We start from the raw sequence: 23,350 nt of genomic DNA, 5'->3' as shown, positions 1-23,350 counted from the left end.
CAGTATTACTGGGCCTGGGCGTCTGCATCTGAGATAGGAGCATAAGGACAAACCTACTGCAAGTTCTCAGATATTATTAAGATAGCCATCATATTAAAAATGGCAGAAGAAAAAATGCTGCTGTTTCCTTTGGTCTTTAACACACAAAAAGGAGAAGATTCAACATCTGGTCTGGGAATTCCAAAATGAGAAAAGTTTTCATTTAAATACATAAATATTTCTAGATTGCTGAGCTTCAGGCCATTATGTGTCTCATTTTATAACTGTGGTGTACTGTATTAGAAAACAGGGCTGGGCATAATCTGAAATAGGAAAAATAGATCCGAGTAAAATTTTAGCCAAGAGAACAGCATGGACTTGGAGTAAATTTATTTAATAATTTAAATAATGTTTAAATGTTTCGTTCTTTCCATTTTAAAAGTCTGTTAGAGGCAAAAGCTAACCTGTGGTCCTAGGAGAATATGTGAAAGACTGACAGTTGGTAATAGGGATCAACCTCATGAACGCTAGTACTGTACTGCTGTTTGGTTTTTTTGGTTATCACAGTAACTGGGAAGGGCTACTGGTATTTAGTGGGCAGAGACCAGAGATGAGAGACATCCTGTCAAATACAAAACAGTTCTGAAAAATAAGCTTCTGACATCCTGCATGACTTTTGAATATCTTGCCAGATATTTGTGCAGGAAAGAGGTTTATAATGATCTCAGTTTGTTTTATATATAAACAATGTATTTTTGTACATAAAGTAAACAAAGTATTTTTGCAGCTACAGGAATGCAGTACATGTAAATCTACTTTGTTTAGTTAGAAACTTTATCAAGAATTATTCACTGCTTTGGAAAATCATGTCAGTGACAACACAACACCTGTGATATGTAACTCACCAATACAACATACAAGTTATCACTGCACGTGCACTGGAGGTGTTATTACATACAGGTGAAAGCGTCTGATTACTTACGTTTTCTGCCAGTGAAGGTGTTCCTAAACTTTTACATATTAACTATCTATGATTTTTATTATATTTTCCTTTATATTATTATTAAGATACTATGCTATTCTTTTAATTAGGTATGCAGGTGATTATATTATCTAAGAATTTCTTTTTAAGATACTGAAAAGAACATTGTAAAACATTTATTATAAAAAGGGGGCGATCATACACAGTAGAAACCACTAGCCTGTATGCTCCGGCTGCCTTCTGCTTACTTCTCCAATTCCAACTCCTACCACCTGCCTCTTCACTAACTAAATTGCAGCTATTCTGTCATCCTCCCTGTTTCTCAAACATCCAAGGTCATTCTTATTTCTAGGCCTTTGCAGTTGCTTGTAATGCTTTTCCCCCAAATCTCTGCATGGCTTGCTTCTTTTTATCATTTAAGTGTCAGTTCACTTAGGACTGAAAGGAGGCTTCCCCCAGCTATCTTCCTCCTGCTAGTCACTATTTTATTACCTAATATTGTCTTTCCAACACTTTAATTATCTGAATTTATCTTATTTACTTGTCTGTTGTCCTCACTAGATTGTGGGTTCCATAAGAGCAGAAATCATGTACATTTGGTTCATCGCAGAAGTCCCAGTTCCTAGAACAGTGCCTGGTACCTAAATAACTGTTGGATGAATGTAATCCATTTTTAGGTATTCTTAATAAAGACTATCAAAATATAACAGATTTGGGGAGATATATTGATAGAACAAGACATCTTAATTCATGCCAGACTTAGTATAATCTGAATAAAGCTATGGGGCCAGGTAGACTTTATTCATGTTATAAGATTACAATGGCAGAATCCAGTTGGAAAAAAAGTCACAGATTCTAAGACTTTTAAAACAAAACCCAGAGCCATGAGCAATTAGTGATAGCTGTATATTATAAACTTCCTGATTACAAGTTAAATATACTTATTTTTCAGTGTCTTTTCTTAAGTGTTTCAAATGTTTACTAACTTCACACAAACACATCTACATAATCTGTTTCAACCACAGAGCTTTTCTAGTTTTCTAGCATTTCAAATTAGATCTTTTAGAGGCATTCAATTTTATGTGTGTTTCTAACAACTATTCTTTTCGTCTTTCAATAACCAACCTCCCTGAAGAGAATCTTCTGCTTCAGAATTATAATGAAGTTTCCTCTACAGGGAAGAGTACTATAACAAGCTTGTAATGTATTAACTGCTCTGTTCCAAATAAGGAAGCCTTTACTAGTTAGATGTTTCTGGAGTGTACAGACAGTTCTTTCTTTTAATATAGATGAATAACATTAGTAAAATTATTTAGGATTATTATAAAACTTGTAAGAATTTTTAACAGAAATAACCCCCGAGAAACCGATATTTAATACCTCATTACAAACCATATTCATTAGAATAGAAAATTTAATTTTTGCCATAAAAGTTGACATTTCATAGTGAACTGGTTGACCAATTATCCATATTTACAATATATCCAACTTCTTTAAATAAAATTATTAGTGATACATGACTTACCAAATATTCTTCTGTGCCATACAGAGAAACAAACTGTTCATCATCTTCTAATTCTCTAGCTGCACCAAAATCTGTGAGTTTGTACACAGACTGTCCGTCTTCCCCTATTACACGCATGATATTTCCTGGCTTAATATCACGGTGAACTATGCCATTTTCTCGGAGATGATTCATTCCACCCACTTCAACAATAAATATAAAACACAGGAAATCATAATGTAGGTATCTATGCATATGTATGTGTGCATCAGACTCACTAATTAACATTAATTCATTTTCACTCAGTGTAAGTTTTTACATAAGTTGGTCCAAAGTCATTTTAATCAAAGAAGTAACAGATTATACTTATATTTTGTACTCCATGTTTGAGTAATGAGGAGTTTTAGAATGATAAGGACCAATATGGTCTAAGGAAGAGTCCAATCTCTCTTAAACACTATCAAGAAAATGGAACACAACAGTCTTAAGCCTATGACCTCCAGAATTACTTTTGGTTATACACCTGTGGGCCATCTGCTTAAACTTAAGAATGAAGATTCCCAAGAAAGATAATCTTTCACCACAATTTTACATTTTTACCTTGGGAAAAAAATTCCACAAAAGAGTAAACTGGAATCAATACATAATATAGTAAAAAAAAAAGTAATAGAAGGAGGCAAAGTGTCAGACTTGTTTCCACAAAAATATACTTCTCATATGCTTAGTGCTCTTCTAAAAATGCCATTTTCTTTTCTTTTTTTTTTTTTTAAGGACAAAGGTGGCAAAACTGCTGAAATTAAGCTGTTTGGGCTAACTGACATGCAATGTCACAGAGTGATAGTCTGAAACATTTGTTTGACAGCTGACAGATGAATGTCCAAGCATGACATATAAAAATAAGTTTAGGGGTATCAACAATCAATTACGAAAGCTCAGAACTACCAGTATACTTAGGAAGGCATCAATCATCTATAACTTCTATTTGATTTACTAGGCTGTAGCATATATTGCTTCTTTTTCATTTTACCCTCACCTAAGTAGTCTCTACTGCTTCCAGTGTCAAGTTCAAGAATTCCCACTAACCTCATACTTTATCACTGGGCTTTTCCTATTCTTCGAATATTGATTCATTTCTTTCCAAGAAGATATTATTCCCTTTGGTTGCCATATATATTTTTTAATAACAGCTTTGTTGAGATAAAATTTACATACCATAAAACTCATTTTTTAAAGTAGTTAAGAGTCACAGCGTGTACAACCGTCACCACCAATTTCAGAACACTTCCATTACGCCAAAAAGAACCCCACGTCTATTAGCAGTCACTCCTCGACTCCACCCTCCCCTCAAGGCCCTGACCATTACTCTGCTTTCTCTCTCTATGGATCTGCCTATTCCGGACATTTCACGTAAACGGAATCATACAAATATTGTGGCCTTTTGTGTCTGGCATTTTTCACTAAGCATTTTTCAGGTTATATCCATATTATAGCATGTATCACTACTTCACTCTTGTAATGAACAAATAATATTCCATTGTATGGATATACCACATTTTGTTTACCTATTCATCAGTTGATGGATACTGGGCTACTTCCTTTTTTTTTTGGTTATTATAAATACTGGTACAAGTTTTTGTGTGGATTTTAAGTTCTTTTAGATAAACACCTACTAGCGGAATTGCTAAGTCATATGGTAATTCTGTTTAACCTTTTGAGGAACTGTCAGACTGTTGTCCAAAGAGGCTGCACATTTTTACATCACCACCAACAGTATATGAGGGGTTCAATTTCTCCACAGCCTCGTCAACACTTGGTTCTGTTTTGTCTTCTTGATTTTAGCCATCCTAGTGGGTGTGTAGTGGCAGCTCTTAATTGTTTTGACTGGTATTTCTCTAACAACTAATGACCTTTCTATATACTTGCTGGCCATTTGTATATCTTGTTTGGAGAAATGTCTATCAAATCCTTTGCCCATTTTTAAATTGGGTTGTCTTTTTATTGTTTTGTTGGGATAAAAATTCCTCATCAGATGTACGGTTTGCAAATATTTTCTCTCATTTTATGGGTTGTCTTTTTACTTGATGTTGTCCTTTGAAACACAAAAGTTTTTAATGTTGATGAAACTTATCTATCTTTTTTCTTTTTGTACTTGCGCTTTTGGTGTCATATCTAAGAAAGCACTCCATAAAGGTCTTTGGCTTTAAATGTAAGAAATTTATTTTTTAAAATTCTTATGTCATTAAGTTATATATACACACACATATAATCATATAAATAAACAAACATACCCACATCTCGCAAAACAATTAAAAATTCAGACTCTGGTAGTCCATAGGCATTACATGGTTCTTCTAAAACAGTGTATAAACTTCCACATGGACAAAATTCCATAATAAGTACTTTATGTCTCGTTGTTACCTGAAAAAAAAAATCACTGATTGGGGCTCAATATAAAAAATAAATTTTTATTATATGCCAATACTAACCTGATTTCATTTAAAAGTTGGATTTACTACAATAATGAAGGCACTTTAAATTGCTTTTTACCTGGGGTTTGTTAAATATTTGTTGACTGTACAGATGAGAATTAACATCTTCTAAATTCATATTAAAATTGGATTTGTCAGGCTTCCCTGGTGGTGCAGTGGTTAAGAATCTGCCAATGCAGGGGACACGGGTTCGAGCCCTGGTCCGGGAAGATCCCACATGCCACAGAGCAACTAAGACCGTGCACCACAACTACTGAGACTGTGCTCTACAGCCCACAAGCCACAACTGCTGAGGCTGCATGCCACAACTACTGAAGCCCGTGCTCCTAGAGCCTGTGCTCTGCAACAAGAAAAGCCACCGCAATGAGAAGCCCACACACTGCAACAAAAGGTAGCCCCTGATCGCCGCAACTAGAGAAAGCCCGCACACAGCAACAAAGACCCAATGCAGCCAAAAATAAATAAATTTAAAAAAAAACAACTGGGTTTGTCTTTGAAGACAAACCACAGCAAGTCTAATTAGAAAATCACTGCTACAATGTTATAATGATTCTTTCAAAATTGTGTTTAATTTCTAATTCATAACGTACATTTATTTAGGATATTAGTTCTTCTAACAAATCTCTTAAACTTGAAATTCTTCCTGTGACAAGCACTTTTACTTCAAAGAATGGAGTTCTAGACTTTTTTTTGGCCACGCCTTGCAGCCTGCGGGATCTTAGTTCCCCGACCAGAGATCGAACCCGTGCCCCCTACAGGGGAAGCGTGAAGCCCTAACCACTGGACTGCCAAGGAGTTCCCAGAGTTCTAGCCTTAAAAATAAATAGGTGGCAGAATAGTTGAGTCGTCCTCTTGCAGCAAAGTTCTAGTCTGCTCATATGAATCTGAGCTGCTGATTTGTTTTAAACCTTAATTTTAATGTACCACTGAATATAAGATACATCATCAATTTAATAACAGCTTTATAGAGAAAAAGAAGTATTACCAAATTACAAATACACATTGATTATAAGATACGTGCTCATTTCAGAAACTCAAAAATATGAATGAGACTTAAATCCAGTATTCATCTCCAACTTTTAATTCTTCCTTCCTTTTATAATTCTTTCTACATATCCCCAATATATACCCATAAAATATTTTAAATTTCTCTACGATTGAGTAGTATAAAAGAAATGTTTAAAAAAACTGTTGTTTTGAAAAAATGAAATAATTGAATGCTGATGAATTGAAAATTTGAGAAATACCCATAATCCCAGCACCCAGAGATAATTATGTTAATATTTTGGTGTGTTTCCTTTCAGTCTTTTTTCTATGTATCAAATCTTATTACAGACACATTAACACTTTGTATACCGTACTGTATATATCAAGATCACACTGCAGGGCTTCTGTGGTGGTGCAGTGGTTGAGAATCTGCCTGCTAATGCAAGGGACACGGGTTCGAGCCCTGGTCTGGGAAGATCCCACATGCCGCGGAGCAACTGGGCCCGTGAGCCACAACTACTGAGCCTGCGCGTCTGGAGCCTATGCTCCACAACAAGAGAGGCCCCGATAGTGAGAGGCCTGCACACCGCGATGAAGAGTGGCCCCCGCTTGCCACAACTAGAGAAAGCCCTTGCACAGAAATGAAGACCCAACACAGCCCAAGATAAATAAATAAATAAATAAATAATAAATTTAAAAAATTAAAAAAAGAAAAAGATCACACTGCATATATATTTTTAATACTGATTTTCTCACAGAACATTATACACAAGCATGCTCCCAGGTGATTGAAATTTGTTAAATATCTCTCTTTATTACTGCTTAACCACTGTGTAGTAAAGAATTAATTTTAGCCAGAGAGGTCCGGTCATTGCCCTTGGCTACTGGGAGGTGATATGCTAGGCTCCTAGAATGTCCTATCTGCTAGAAGTGTCTCTGTCTGTGGGTTTTGGCCATGTGACAGTCTAACAATGTGATTTATGATGGGGATTTTGGACATGCACATCCGTTCCAACTTCCAGAGGAAATGGAGGCTAAAAGTATTATCAGAACCTATGGGAAGGGCTGACTACAGGTCAGCCATGCAGGCAGTATGTGATTGAGCCCCAATAAAAACTTTGCACACCAAAGGCTCAGGTGAGCTTCCAGGGTTGGCAATACTCTGTGCGTATTGCCATGCATCAATGCCAAGAGGATAATGTATCCCTGAGGACAAGGAAGATTCATGTTTGGAACCCTCCTATATTCTGCCCTATGGCCCTATGGATCTCTTCCTTTGGCTAGTTCTGATTTATATCTTTTTGCTATACTAAAATATAAATTATAATGTAAGTACAGTTGACCCTTGAACAAAGCAGGGGTTGGGGCGCTGACCCTCTGCACAGTCGAAAATCTACGCATAACTTTACTGTATCTGTGGTTCCGTACCTACAGATTCAATCAACCTCGGATTGTGTAGTACTGTAGTACATATTTAGTGGAAAAAACGCACATTTTTAAGTGGACCCAGGCAGCTCAAACCTGTGCTGTTCAAGAATCAACTGTACAGTGCTTACCTGAGTTCTGTGAGTCATTCAACATTCTAGCAAATTATCAAATCTGAGGGCAGTCATGGGAAGCCCCGAATGGGTAGCCAGTTGGTCTTAAGGGAAGATAGCCCTGGTGACTCCTGAACCTGCAGCTCGTGTCTCAATGTGCAGTCTGGTGGGGACTTCTGTATCTACCTGCATGGTTTGCCAAACTCCTCTGCAGCTTGCATCAGAAGTTTCGAATAGACTTGGCAGTCTGGAGGGCTATGCTCTTAACCTCGAGTGTAGCTAACTCTGGGTGACTAGCCAAACATTCTAACTTATTTAACCATTCTTTATTATAAACAGGGCAGCAATGAACATTTTTGTGCATAAAATTATAATTTACACTTCTGATTACTTCCTAAGAAGTAATCACTAAAAATGAAATCACTGGGGCTTCCCTGGTGGCGCAGTGGTCGAGAGTCTGACTGCTGATGCAGGGGACACGGGTTCATGACCCGGTCCAGGAAGATCCCACATGCCGCGGAGCGGCTGGGCCCGTGAGCCATGGCCGCTGAGCCTGCGTGTTCTGAGCCTGTGCTCCGCAATGGGAGAGGCCACAACAGTGAGAGGCCCGCATACCACAAAAAAAAAAAAAAAAGAAAGAAATCACTGGTATGAGGAGTATAAGCTGCCAAACTGTTTTTCAAAAGGTGTAATTTTATTGATTACCCACACTAACAGGATTTATATTTTTCTAATGACATTTTTATTTTCACTGTTCCCCACTAAAATCAATTCTGTCTTTTACAACTGGACTTCATATATCACTCTCTGGATTCCAAGGATTTTTATTTTTTATAAAGCCTTCTTTGAATTGTTTGACTTTCTCCTTGATCCTTATATAATTATGTCAATTTAACTTTAGCTTTTGTTTTTAGTAATAATACCAGTAACCATATTCTATATTCTTTTATTTCTTATATACTTTTTCTGATTCCATGAGACTTCATTTCCATTGTTATAGCTACTCAAGAATCTTTGAGAATAAATATTTGGTGGTATGAGCCCTACTTTTCACCATTAAAAAGCCCACTGTTTATAAAACGATTTTTATATTAGATTATTTCTCCCGAATCATAATAACTACAATAAACATGACACCGTTAATTAAAGCTTGACTACTTACCTCCTCTTCAATAGCAAATAATTTGACAATATTTTTGTGATTGAGTTTTTTTAACACTTCAAATTCTCTCATTTGAACATCCACTGGACGAAGAAAGCTTATGTTATTAAATACTTTGATAGCAAATAAGTCACCAGTTTTCTAAGAAAAAGAGAGAAAGGTTTTATTTATTTATAATATTATAAAGAAGATACAAAAGGTACCATTAGCACTAGATACAGCAATTTATCTTTTTTATAGAACACCCTGAATATTTTTAAGCATTAGGTAATTTGTACTACGACTCCTGACCTTTTTATTTTAAGCTGAAATAAATCAATCAACTGTTCAGTATTTCTTTCAAATTGAATGCTTTGGAATGTAGAAAAGGCTATTTTTTTTCATTTTATAAAATAAAGCTTCCTCTCTCTATATATATTTATATATATATAAATAAAGCTTCCTTTATTTATATATTTCATATCATAAAGCTTCCTTATGATACACGTGGCAAAGATAGTCATTTACATATCAGAAGAGCTCTAACAGTACCAAATGTGAATGTGTATTTTGAATAAGAAATAGAAAGTGAAACTCACAAGGGTTTCTCCAGGGCCTAACAATTTTAAACTAATCAAAGTAGGAAATGAAAGATTAAAAATTATATTCCACATATGCAATTTTTAGTAAGAATCTCAAAGTAAGGCAACTAACTTTAAGATTCCCTAGCTGGGGGCTTCCCTGGTGGCGCAGTGGTTGAGAGTCCGCCTGCCGATGCAGGGGACACGGGTTCATGTCCCGGTCCGGGAAGATCCCACATGCCGCAGAGCAGCTGGGCCCGTGAGCCATGGCCGCTGAGCCTGTGCGTCTGGAGCCTGTGCTCCGCAACGGGAGAGGCCAGAACAGTGACAGGCCCGCGTACCACAAAAAAAAAGATTCCCTAGCTGGACAGAATGTGTATGTATGTGGGGGGGGGGGGCTGGGATTTGAGAATAAGGTTAAAGCAGACCATCCTCATTGGACTGCACCACTGCTGCCTCGGGTAACCTTCTGCAACTTCACCTAGAGGACTAGGGCAGATTGTTGCTTAGCAGATCATTTCTAAAGGATCAAAGACACTTCCTTTCCTCTACCAAAGCTCCGGCAGCACCCCAACTCTCACTCTCTCATGGCATACTGAAGTAGATTAAACACAGAATTACAATGCAGCCATAGTTGGGAGGGAATCCTAGAGGTACAAAATACATGCTAAATTTCAGGTAAACATTACATTGTCATGGTCTTCATTTAATTAATCTTTCTTTGAGGCTCTCTTCCAGACCCTCCCACCTCTTTCCAGCCACTCAGGCCAGATTCTCTGAATTTAAGCTTACTTTTCCCACAATCCAAGGTTGAACTTGCCTGGAGTTAGTGGAGAGACTATTCGTTTCTCCTGTGAGCTCGGGTTCAAGCATGCCCTGCCTAAAGATGTTTCATGGGTCTCTGTCTTTTAGGACCTCTGTGCTCTTCCTGCTTTGAAGCCCTCTCTACAGCTTCTCACACAGATTCACCACCTACAGCCATCACCTCAGAATTTCATAATCTTCTTCTTAAAACCATTTAGCTGCATCACAGTCTCACTCTTCAAGATCCCTCTTTGGAGACCACCACCTGTGTTATGTGATCACTCCCCACTCTCTCCCCCGCTCCCCCCACACCAAATATCCATATATTCTTTCCAGAGGAGAAGACCCGTTGACTGTTTTCAGACAGTATGAAAATGGAACAACTTAACTAGAGCTCAACTACACTGTTTTCCCATTTGATCAGCCAGGGTAAGAACACTGCCAAATCTATACCACGCAACAGAGAGATTTTTCTTGAGGACAACTGTCTCAAACTTAGTCTGAAATCAGAAGAATCCTAACAGAGGAGCAAGCAGGGAAAAGAACACAATGTTGCAATGTACCCACTATGACCCAGGCCAGTATTTTCCCGCCTTTTGTAGTCTACATCATACCTGTGAGATCACTGGGATATGTGTGGGAATGTCCCATTGTCCCTCTATTCAACTGCACAATCACCTATCGGTCACTGTCTCTAAGTCAAAGCATGATGACTAATATTTAGAGATGCACGTGTACATATATATACAACGTGCAGGTCAACATGTCCTTCCTACAGCTCTCTCCCCTTTAACTTCACCTCAGTTATCACACACATATACACTCGTCCAGACACAGTAGCAGCTCAAGGCAAATTAATGAAAAAGAGACAGATTAAGTAAGTAATATACTTTGAATAACAAATAGTAAACTTAGGGACCGGGTCACTCTGAGCAGTAACATAAAAGGGTTTAGCTAATATAGTTAAAGATGCTTGAACAAACAGTTATTAAGGGCAAGCAGGATTTGGGGGGTATAGTCCTAAACCCTTGAAATTGATGTCACTGAGAACAAACATGGTTTCTCAAAACACATCCCAGGGAAGACTGCTAGGGACTGAATACTAAACTGGGTGTTAGCAATATTTTAAGTCAGTTCTTATGCCTCTCAAATCCTTATTTGAAGCTTTCAAACTATAGTGGATAAAGAACAGTTTTACTTCCTTTGAAGAAGAACTTCAGGACAGTAGTCTACTCTGTCCTCATTCATTCATTTATTCTTTCAGTCAACAAGCATTTACAGAGTGCCTGCTAAGTGTAGGCACTTACATGAAGGACACTGGATAGCTACGTAAGGAAAGAGGATCAGAAAATGTGAGATATTTACTAGTGCCAGGCACTTTATGCCTCCCTCAATTCCTATCACTACTGACTACCTGTCACTCCATCAGTTTCTAATTTACGTTCCCTCCAATACCACCTTGCTACTAAACCCAACACGCTTCGTGGGCAGGTACAGCACATTATCTGTAGCTCAAATCACTAGGTCCATCATAGTGTCTGACACATACCAAGTGATTACTAAAGTCTGTTAAGTTAACCAGGGTCACAGGAACACAGACGGTCAGGTGCGTCTCACTGCTAAACCCAGAGGTGCCACGCCACCCGTTTTCTCTTCTTGGCACCGTGCACAAAACAAAAACAATTTCTAGGACAGGAATATCCAAGGCTGATCACTACGAATCTGACCAAGGACTGGAAGCTGCGGACAATGCTAGAATTGGAGGTGAAAAAAAGCTAAAAACTGTACGACACTACTTCCGATTCACTCTCTAAGAGCCAGCGGAAACAGCATGCATCTATGAATGTTCATCTCATTGCCACAGACAGAACTGACTGGTGGTCTCAAGGTTACAGAAAAATATAAGGAAACTCCTCCTTCCTAAAATGCTTAGAGCTCCTGTGCTGAATTCACAGTGCTGAAAAACTAGTGAATGATTATTTGCATTATAAAAGGATGTTTTTATTCCATTACTTTTCCAGCTTCCTTCCCAGAATAGAAACTTAAATGATCTTAAATCTCTTCATTTTAATTGACTTTAATTACCTTTTACTTCATCCTCCAATACAGAATCTGACACAAAGTCCTTCTGGTTCTTGAAATGCCTCTGGGATTAGCCCTTTTATTTTATTCTCACTTGCACTAACAAGTTCTGATTACCGGGATATATAGTCTTTTAAACCTGGGCTCCTTGATGATAACCTCACTTTACTCCAATCTACTTTGTAGAATGTTTTACTCTGGGGGCATGAAGCCTTACTACAGCACAGCAGAATCATCTGTGGGTTTCCCTCAAAAATACCCACCTGCTCCTCACCATGCCTCCCTCTATTACCTCCTAACCCAAATCACTGCTGCACTGAACTCGGTCAGTGAGATCACTCACTCACGTAGGAGGATTAGGTCGAGGAAAAAACCAAACGGCACAACACTAATCTTCCCCAGTTCCTTTTTTCAAACAACCTTCTGTTTTTCTCCATTCCCCAACACATGACCTCTGCCACCACTGGGTAGATATTACTGCCTCTGACACAAGCTATACCTTAAGCAACCACAAAAACAGATACTCTCTCTAGACAAATTAATCAAAACCACCAAGTCTCACTTTAGTACAAGTGTGCGTCTCAGAAAACTACATATATGGTGCTTTCACAGTATTCTCTGTACCAACCTTATGTCTTCCACGAAAGACATTTGCAGTAGCTCCTTGGCCTAAAATATCAGATAAAAGCCACAGATGATTAGAAGTGCTCTGCATCTCGGCGTGGTTAGGTGATCCTCTTGTTATACTAAGAGAAAAGAAAAAAAAATTGCATGTTTGTTTTCAGGGAATAATACATTTAAGAAACAAATGTTAGCTATTTTTACTCTCAAGAAAGATCACCTATTATTTATTACTAAATCAAAGTGCATAAAGAGTCCAAAAAAATCTAACTTTCCAGCAATATTAAAGACTAAAATGCTGCATGAGCTCTGAAAAAACATCAACCAATAACATCTTATATATTCAATTTAATTCACTTATTCACAGGACTGAAAAAACATCAACTTCCCTTCTAATTTTGTCTGTCAATGAGAGTGACATTGGCCATTTACCTCCTTAAAATGTTTTGAAAGATTAATCAATGATAAATCATATTATAAAGTGTTTTAAAATAAAGTAATAAGGTAAAATACAACAGAAATATAGAAAAAAATTACTTTGTTTCCTTCCAGGGCAGGGCAACACTAATGAAAACAACTGTTGCCATGGCCTAACACTTCTATAACTTAAAACTTCACCTACACAAAGCATGACAATCAGGAAGCAAAGGTGACCTTTCAGCAATAAATTTTGAAATTAACTTAAGGATAGTTTCTTCGACCTCCAAGTATATAAATATACACATACTGAATGTGTATTAGCAAGTGTTAAAAAATAAGCAAGGGGAGGCTCAGCATGTATGGGGGCAGGAGGTATATGGAAAACCTCTGCACCTTCTGCTCAATTTTGCTGTGAACTTGAAACTGCTCTAAAAAATAAAGTCTATTAAAAAAAAAAGCACCACCCCAGGCTTGTCCTTCAATATTGAAAAGCTGTAAAAGTATATTGTAAATATTTGAGCTCCATGTTGGAATAAAAATGAGGTATGCTAAATAGCATAAACACTTGTCCCACCATGCCACCTTAAACCTGAGGTAATGTCAGGCTGAATCAAAACAGATCTTGCTCTCCCTTCATAGTAAGTTAGAATGGACTAGGTATTCAGTGATGAATTAACGACTGCCAATATTCCAAGTAGGGTTAAGTACACAAAGAATGGCCAGGGGTCCAAATTTCACCAATCTTTGATATACTCAGAGAGATGTATATAATTTTACCACCCATCTAATTCAGATAAGGGAATTTTACATACAGCAACTTATTGGAAATAAGCAATAAAAATACGATTCCTTTTTCAAAATATGAAATACACATTTGTCAGCTACTGAGATAATAATAAACTTCTCAAATATCTTTTCAATAATATTTTCAAATACTTCTCAATATGAAAAGCTTTGCTCATTAATGTAACTGTTGCTTGAGATAACTATAATTGGCAAATAATATCATTAAGTATCTATACCTAGTGGGTAATATAAAACACATTTATCAGCTAAGATATCTGCTCTCTACATGCAGAAATTAAACTATGGTGTCACAATGATCTGGGAAATGTCTTTTGAAATTATCTTCCAATAACCCCACAATAACCGCATACTAAAACGTGACTCAGCACACCCAGAAGGTACTTGCTATATAAATCGTTCCAAAATTTGGACACAATATAGGCAGGCACTCAACAAGTATGAGACTGGTAATCCTGCCTTAAGTCTACTTCCTTCTGCTGTCCAAAATGAAAGTTACCATCTGTCCATAGATGAAAACAGGCTTGGTGACGCTGCATATGGACAAAGTTCCAGGATTTCCAAACCCTACCACTAAGTGAATCATTTATTAAACAGATATTATATTCCTCGTTCTTCAGGGAAAAAAGTCGGTCTTTGGTTATGCATTTGACAATTACTGGGTAGAACTTGTTCTGAGGCCACCTACTAAAAATGCCTGGGAAACGGATTGGAAATTACACTCATAAGCCACGTCCCAAAGGAAAGGTTTGGGCATTTGCATTATACGTGTGTACATTAAAAACGTCTTTGGCTTCTGGCTTCCGGCGAGTCAACCCCCGCTTCACTAAAACACGTCTCTTTTTAATCGTCTGAAAAAAAATCAAACGATTTAAACACTGCCAATAGCGTCCACGCTCGGAAAGAGGGGTACAAAGCGGCCAGCCTAACTCCAAGGGAAAGGGGCATCCGCCTGTCCCGGCGGCCACGGCCCAACCCCGGTAACAGACACATCCTCTTTCTCGGTTGCCCAGCGCCACCAGACCAGGGAAGGTCCGGGTCAGACAGCCGGCCGTAGGACGAGGAGTCCAGACGCAGGGGACGGGCCCGCGCGACCATTCCGGCCGGCTTCGCACGCCTCGGACACCCGGGAGGCGGTGTCAGCCCAACTAGAGTCGGGGAGGGCTCGGCCTGGGGTCCCGCTGTGCTCCTCCGGTTGCCCGCCCCGCCCCCGCCCTGACTCAGCATCCCAGTTTCCCACTGGGGGTGGGAGCGCTCCGTGAGGGCCGTGCCCGGCTCAGCAGCCCGTGCCCCACGCGCCTTCGGCCTCTTCGCCCCCGCCCGCCCCGCTTACCTCGCCCGGTCTCCGCCGCGCCACCGCCAGCGGGCTCCCGCGGCCTCCTTGTGCCTCAGGCCACTTCCGGCTTCGCGAGCAAGCGCCGGGGGTCACGTGACCGACGGCCGGCGAGCGGGTGCGGATGCGCGTGCGCACTTCCGGCGCACCGATCTGGGCCTCGGCGTCTGCTGCCAACGCTCCTCCCTCGCCCGGCTCTCCGAGGATTCTGTGGCGAGGGGCCGAGAGGCTGTGGGGCGTTTGGACCTCGTCCACACCCTCTGCCTGTCCCCTCTTACTCTGAGGGTGAAGCCGGAGAGCCCTGCGCAGTGAGCGCACCCGCCCCGTCCCCGACAGCCAAAGGCGGAGTGAGGTGATAGTGGGACAGACGGTGGACGGGTGATTACAAACATGCAAATAATCACGGGTGTGCAGAATGCTGGACACATGAGGGGACATCGCTGGAGGATCATACTCTGCAGGGATAGATTCGTATGTTTCTTAAAGACCACATTGGCTGCAGGGGAGCCAGATTATCGGCTGCGAGTAATTCGGACGTGAGATTCTTAATGTAAATAAGCTCATTTAATTCCCTCTTTTTAGACGGTATTTTGGAAAATGGCAATACTGGAGAATCTAGGGACTAAAATCAGGTCCCCTTGCAGTATTCGTGCCGCTAGGATCTCAAGCAGCTATTCCCGAGTGATCCTTGTTGCCCACTGACAGAACTGCAGCCCTTCTCAGCGTAACGAGAGGCAGAGAGGCCGAAGAGACCTCTGCAGATAAGGGCTAAATTTCTGAGTGAGGGAGGCGGAAGGAGGGAGTTCTTCCCAGATGAGAACTATAGGAGCCGGCAGTGAAATAGGAAGCTCTGGCAGAGTGGTTAAGAGCAGAGGCTTTTGAATGGAATAGACCTAGGGTTGCAGTCCCAGCTCTCCCTGCCAAATACTGACTTTAAGTCATTTTTTAAAAAACCTCTGTAAGCCTGTTTAATCACATATCATATATACAGTGGAGATAAGACCACTGTAATGCTTGTTACAAAGGAATTGATTAAACCTTTAAACAATGTTTAAGTGATGGAATCATTCTACTGTAACAACAATCTATTCACTGCTTACATTCCCACCAATTTTAGTTGTCCCCTATCTAATGCCAAGAAGAGAACCTGTCCAAGTTCCTTATAACTCACATCTCAAAGGTGAATGGGAGAAAATGTGATTAGCTGAAGGCCTTGATTCACATGTTTACCACATGAGTGAGGAACACTGAAATACATTTTCTTAAAGATCAAACCGTTTGTGAACCAATTAATATTAGTATTTAAGATTTAAATAAACTGTTAGGCACAGAACTATACCAGGCCTCATAAAACTCTTGTAGTTCCATAGTTAAGTCATACAAATCGCTCAGTCTTACTGCCTCAATGAGGCTGTTAACAGATGAGATTCACCCTTGAGACAATTATTTGGGTGTTTGCTTTTGGAGACTAAGAACAATACAGAAAAGGTAATTCATGGTGGAACAGTTTCCTAATTGCTATGGTACTCCCTAAGTAAAGTGCGCTAGGCAACTTCAGGGAAGGAAGGTGGGAATTATTACACATGATTAGATAACATGAAGTTTTAATTTCTGTTACAGACTCTTAATTCCCACGTTTTGATTTCTCTTAGCTCTGAAAACTTGTTAATCTCCTGAAGGGCTTTAAAGAACCAGGGGAAAAGGAGGTGTTGCCTTTACATACACGGAATAAACAGTACAATAACAATAGCTATTATCAAGCCTTCATTTGCAGATGCTGTAGTAAGCTCTTTTCATGTTTAACTTACTGAATTCCTAGTTATGAGGTAGTTATCATTATTTCCCCCACTTTACAGATGGGGAAACTGGGGCAGGGAGAAGTTATTTAACCTGCTCAAGTAACTGCTGAAACCAATTACTGGCAGCACTGCTATTTGAACCTACTTAATCTGGATCCTGAGCCTGTCTAAGCTCTTAACTACTATGCTATGCAATTCAGTATACTTTGGACAATTAGTTCAAAGATCACTGCAATAGATGCAATGATCTCTCTTACTGTAAAAGAAACAATTAGCTCTCACTCATCTATTTTTTTTTTATTTTTTTGATGATGAGAAACAATGCCGTATTTTATTTTTTATTTTAATTTTTTTTTGCGGTGCGGGCCTCTCACTGTTGTGGCCTCTCCCGTTGCGGAGCACAGGCTCCGGACGCGCAGGCTCCGGACGCGCAGACTCAGCGGCCATGGCTCATGGGCCCAGCCGCTCCGCGGCATGTGGGATCCTCCCGGACCGGGGCACGAACCCGTGTCCCCTACCTCGACAGGCGGACTCTCAACCACTGCGCCACCAGGGAAGCCCCACTCATCTATTTTTAAAACCATTTTTATTTAAGTACAGTCATCCCTCAGTATCCACAGGGAACTGGTTCCAGGACCTCCACAGATACCAAAATCCTTGGATGCTCGTTTCTTATATAAAATAGCATAGTATTTGCATGTAATCCGCGCACATCTTCCCATATACTTTAAATTATCTCTAGAATACTTATAATATCTAACACAACGTAAATGCTATGTAAATGGTTCCCAAGTGCAACAAATTCAAGTTTTGCTTTTTGGAGCTTTCTGGAAGTTTTTTTTCCCAAGTATTTTTGATCTAAGGTTGGTTGAAACTATGGATGTGGAACCTGCACCTACAGAGGGCTGACTGTATAATATACATTCCACTGATCTATTTTTATAATTAACTGCAACTTAGTTTAGTACCTTTATTCTATGATGTAAGGAAAATATTTATAATCTCTTCTGGAATTAACACCAGGAAAAGATTTATGTGCAAAATTTTGAATACAATTTTAGGGAATTTAGAAGACCACTGAAGCCCATCCATGAAACCTCTAGGGACCACATGGGCCAAAGGTTTAAAAAAACCCTCAACCACCCTAAAACCTTACTTGGGCTTTTAAAATTTAAACTTAAATGATGGCTATAGTAAGTGTGCTGCTCAGTTTTGTCCACCGTTTCTTAATTTTCCAATACTACTACTGATATTATTTGTCTTCTTGGTTTCCTGCATAGTCATGAATAAAAATGGGGGAAGGCAGGGGAACTAAACGGGCAGCTACTACTTACAAGCATCATAAACACATAGGTATATTGTGCCCTAAGTAAATCTAGTAAGATGGAAAATATTAGATTTTTAATTCTATCAACATACTGACACAGGCTTTTTCCAGTTCACTTAAAAAAAGGATTCTGAATTATTTAATAGAACTAAGTCACATGTAATCTTTTAGGAGCATAATTAAATAAATCATCCATACACTTATATGTGCAATCCTTTAAATGGGAAATCAGGGAGAGATGAGAAAATAAGACTCCAGTATTTATAATAATTCCAAAGAAGACTCAGTAGATTTCACTACGTAAAATTTATTTCCTTTTTTTATAAAAAATGTATAACACCAGCACCTACTCTTCAATCAGTTAATTTATGAAACCATTCTCTCTTGTAGAATACACATTGGCATTGAAACGGTTTAAAGAAGTGTAATGGCTATCTACAGAAAATTAGTTTTGATTTGTTGTATTTCCCCCATATTTGATGAGGCTGCACACATAAAAGAAAATTAAAATTTTCAAACATTTTATATTCAGCAATTAAAAAAAACGTACACTGTTTTCCTGCTATGGTCTTTATAAAGGACTTAAATTTTCAAGTTAAAAAAAAAAAGGTACTAGGATAACTGCTGTATCTTATAACAGCATTTTTATATAGAACGATTTGAATTGGCATGCAAGCAACTTCTCTAGTTGTCACATACCAGTAATTTAGGGAAAATTACACCCATTTTACAGAAAAATCCCAATGCATATACTGCAATAAGCTCAAAGCAGTGTTAAAAAGACCAGTGTGAATGGCACACAACAATTGTTTCTTTATAAATTATTGACTGGAATTCCTGATCATGAAGTAGGCACAGGGAGATCCAGTCCTTAGGGCTTTGCTCTCTGGAAAAACACCTGTAAATAAAGTATTAGTACAATTAGTACTGATGTCAGAAGATTATCACCTTTACCTGAAGAATGGCTCCAGGTTACTGGGTGCTAGTCACTCTTTTGTAAAATACAATAGATTATGTAAAACATTTAATATACTCCATAAATCCACACATAATGCAAGTCAGGAACTTTCTCTTCTGGACAACTTGATAAGGTCTAGAGATAACTTATGTTGCCATTTACTAGTGAAAATATGGTATCACTGCCAATGCTGTGAGATTCAAGCAGTCAGAGGAAAAGACGCTCTTGACACCTTTTTGCTGATTGGCACTACTGTCAAAGTTGATGCTAGGAAATTAAATTTTGAGGAAGAAACAAACAAGTCAAAACTAAAGACAGCAGTTGCTATCTCTTAACTATTTATTTATTTGATTATGAAAAAATACTTCCAATTCAACACTTGAGACTATGAACGAGTAGGCTAGAGGCTGTGCTAGGCGCTGGCTCAGTATTACTACCTTCCATAGTTGGGTACATGTTAAGTGAGTATTCGAAAGAATAAATAGCAGGCAGTAAGCTCATTATGGATAAGGACCACATTCATCATTATATCGCTAACACCTAGTAGGTCAGACATTCACTTAACAATTATTAACTGTCTATTGACTAAGTGGAGAGAAAAGAATCATCAATATATGAGCAAAAAATAGCCCTACAAAGAGGCCATGCTTGAGATAAGCCTAGAAGAACGGGTAGAATTCATAAAGGCGAAGCATGCTAATAAGGCAGAATTCTTGAAGAACAGCAAGAATAGTAAAGACTGTTACTGCAAGAGAAACCGGAAAGGTAGTCTGAGATCAGAATCTGAAAAAAAAACACACCTAAATGCCAAACTAAGAAATACGTACTTTTTAGTCAATAAGTTATGAAGATTATGAGGAAGAGGAAGGAATTTCAGAGGACTGTTCAATGTTTTCAAACAGATCAGCTTGGATAGAACAATGGAAGGGAAATCAGAGTGAGATAAGAAGCCTACACCAGAGTGGCAGCAGTAGAGACAGAAAGGAAGTTAGCAAGGAGGAAACAATCAGCAAGACCTAAGGATCAATCAGATAGGAACAGAGTAGGCACAAAAGAAGGAACTTCCTTTTTTCCAACTAGAAGAATAACGCTATCACTGAAGAGAAGCTGGGCTGGGGAGGAAGACTTTATAAATGCTGTTTGGATGAATATGTTTGGGGCACAAGCCTGCTACAATGTACGCACATCTGCTATAACAGATACCTCTAACAGGGAGTTACAATGTTTTTAGTCCTTTAATCCAGTGTGATTGATCTCTTACTTAACAGAGGTTACCTCCACAGGCACTTTGCTTTTATGGGGAAATGGGAGAGGGGAGGGTTCTCAATGACAGACAGTAACTCTATCTTCTCACAAACTCTTTTGTCAGTTTAAGCTGACAAACTACTACTAGGGGAAAAACTTGCAAGGGAAGATGTTAGCACCAAAGTCAAAGGATAGCACATTTATTTATCAGCAAAGCCCCTTGACTTGAATGCCATGGGCAAAAGAACGAGGGAGCCATTAAGTTACCTGCCCCTAAGAAATATAACACAGTGCTTTACCCTCAAATTTGCTGAATGAAGATAGTAAATAAAAATAAAGAATAGTTCGTCATCCTGTCACACTGTAACTTTATTTCCAGACCATGAGCTCCTTGAGGGCAAGGAAAGTCACTCATTGGTATTTGCAGCAGTTAGCACAGTATGTGTTACATAAAAAGCAGTCATGGAGTACTGAATGACTGACTACCAGGTGAAAGCAAGCTACCTGCTTCATGGATTTAACTGTAAAAATGAATACCAAATACATATTTGGTACTTCTTGCCAACTTGGAGGTCGATTGGTTGGTTTGTTTTAATTTGGTGATTTTATGAATGCAAAAAGAGCCTTAATGGCCAAATCTGAGGATTCTACTTTTTGTCCATGTTGCAATTCAAAAGTTTCAAGATAGGATATAACCAAGTAATTCATACTTGTTTCTTTATTTTTAGCTCCTTCCTTTCAACTCAATATGGGCAGCTGTTCATAAACATTACTTGTTCTCCCAGTCCTCTAGTTCCTGTTTAATTACATCACAAAACTTAAAGGAAACTTACATTTTCATACCAACATGCTCAGGCACATACACATTCAGTTTGCTTATCTGACTTTCTATAATCTTTTGCAGGAGCTCAGTTGAAAGGGGCTTCACAGAAAACTCTGAAGTGTAACATCTATTAACCATGGATTCTTAGAAGCAGGTTTTAGAGCAAAGAGATCCCCAAATATGTAACTGTTGATCAAACTACAGTATGACACAGTATCCTGTAATATGTATTCTCTCTTGGCTCTGAAACATCACCTAATTGTATGAAGATATATAAGTTTTTCCAAATACCTACCTTTAAGTAGTTTTTAAAAACTTTAGCATCAGGCTGCTGAAGCGCTTGGCAAAACTCCTGGGGGGGGGGGGCAGGAGGGGAGGAGAGAGAAAAGAATGAGTCTATTTGTATTAAATTCATCATAATTCAAAACCACAGTATTCTTTTTAAATTATGATAAAAAAATAAAATCGACCATCTTAACCATTTTTATGTGTATAGTACCAGCAGTGTTAACTATAGACAACTGTCATGCAATAGATCTCTAGAATTTTTTCATCTTGCAAAACTGAAACTCTATACCTATTGAACAACTCCCCCTTTTCCCCTTTTTCCAGCCCCCATCCCCTGGCCACCACCATTCTGCTTTCTGTTTCTATGAGTGTGACCACTTTAGATACTTCATAGTAAGTGGAATCATGCAGCATCTCTTTTTGTGACTAGCTTATTTCATTTAGCATAACATCCTCAAGGTTCATCCATGTTGTAGCATATGACAGAATTTCCTTTTTTTTTTTTAAGACCTAATTGTATTCCATTGTACGTATATACCACATTTTACTCATCCATTCACCCATCAATGAGCATTTAGGCTGCTTCAAATCTCTAGGATTCATATTATAATTTATCAATTAACCTGAACCGTTCCTCACCAGAAAGGTTATATGACATTTTCAAATGTAATACTTGTCAGACAGGCTGCTTTCACTTTTGAGAACATGGCCTCCTGGGCAAGATTGACTCTTGCCTCAGAAGGGTGGGTGGGACAAAAACCACATGGCTATGGCTGTTTTCATCTAGTAAAAGGGTAACTGAGCGGAGCCAGACTGAGAGAAAACGAGAAAATTCTCTTCAATAGAATTGTGCAGGGACTTCCCTGGTGGTCCAGTGGCCAAGACTCCCTCCTCCCAATGCAGGGGGCCTGGGTTCGATCCCTGGTCAGGGAACTAGATTCCACATGCTGCAACTAAGAGTTTGCATGCTGCAACCAAAGATCCCACAGGCGGCAGCTAAAAGATCCTGCATGCCACAACTAAGACCTGGCACAGCCAAAGAAAAAAAAAAAAGGATTGTGCAAAAAGTGCTGTCAGAAGGCATATGAAAAAGGGAAAACTGGGAACCATTATCTTTTATAAGCAAATTATTAGATAGAAATATAATACGCAGAAAGACAAATATCATATATTGCTTATATGTGGAGTCTAAAAAGAGGGTACAAATGAACATATTTACAAAACAGAAACAGACTCCAAAAACAAACTTATGGTTACCAAAGGGGAAATGTGTATGTGTGTGGGAGGGATAAATTGGGAGATTGGGACTGACATATACACACTACTATATATAAAATAGATAACTCATAAGAACCTACTGTATAGCACAGGGAACGCTACTCAATACTTTATAATAGCCTATATGGGAAAAGAATCTAAAAAAGAGTGGATATACGTATATGTATAACTGATTCACTTTGCTGTACATCTGAAACTAACACAACACTGAAGTCAACTAAACTCCAATAAAAAGAAAAAAAGAAAAAATAATTTTGCTTCATTTAGCAATCTGGGAAACTACTGATATTATTCAAAATTGAATGGTATATTTCTATTTTTGAGGTGCACTAAGATCATATGAGTAATTAATAATGTATTGTTTTCA

General features: G+C 38.7%; 2 protein-coding genes across 6 annotated transcripts in view; both read right to left on the bottom strand.

The window, feature by feature from the left end:
• Window positions 1-15,336, bottom strand: part of TBK1 (TANK binding kinase 1) — a 42,257-nt gene extending 26,921 nt beyond the window's left edge. For both annotated transcript variants that reach the window (XM_082849683.1, XM_082849684.1), the window contains exons 1-5: window positions 15,266-15,336; window positions 12,716-12,833; window positions 8,642-8,782; window positions 4,754-4,883; window positions 2,487-2,668 (exon numbers count right to left, since the gene is read on the bottom strand). In XM_082849683.1, coding sequence (XP_082705809.1) covers window positions 2,487-2,668; window positions 4,754-4,883; window positions 8,642-8,782; window positions 12,716-12,802 — 540 coding nt within the window. In that variant the 5' untranslated portion in view covers window positions 12,803-12,833; window positions 15,266-15,336. The remainder of the gene's footprint in view (window positions 1-2,486; window positions 2,669-4,753; window positions 4,884-8,641; window positions 8,783-12,715; window positions 12,834-15,265) is intronic.
• Window positions 15,337-18,679: 3,343 nt separating this feature from the next.
• The window catches only part of XPOT (exportin for tRNA), a 38,169-nt gene continuing 33,498 nt past the window's right edge, over window positions 18,680-23,350 (bottom strand). For all 4 annotated transcript variants that reach the window (XM_082849678.1, XM_082849681.1, XM_082849680.1 and 1 more), the window contains 2 exons: window positions 21,713-21,769; window positions 18,680-19,289 (listed from right to left, as the gene is read on the bottom strand). In XM_082849678.1, the coding sequence (XP_082705804.1) occupies window positions 19,263-19,289; window positions 21,713-21,769 (84 nt within the window). In that variant the 3' untranslated portion in view covers window positions 18,680-19,262. The remainder of the gene's footprint in view (window positions 19,290-21,712; window positions 21,770-23,350) is intronic.

The sequence above is a fragment of the Leucopleurus acutus genome (assembly GCF_964270905.1).
Source record: "Leucopleurus acutus genome assembly, chromosome: 11".
NCBI lineage: Eukaryota > Metazoa > Chordata > Mammalia > Artiodactyla > Delphinidae > Leucopleurus > Leucopleurus acutus.
The sequence above is the reverse complement of the archived record's forward strand: the minus strand, read 5'-3'. Positions and strand labels throughout refer to the sequence as shown.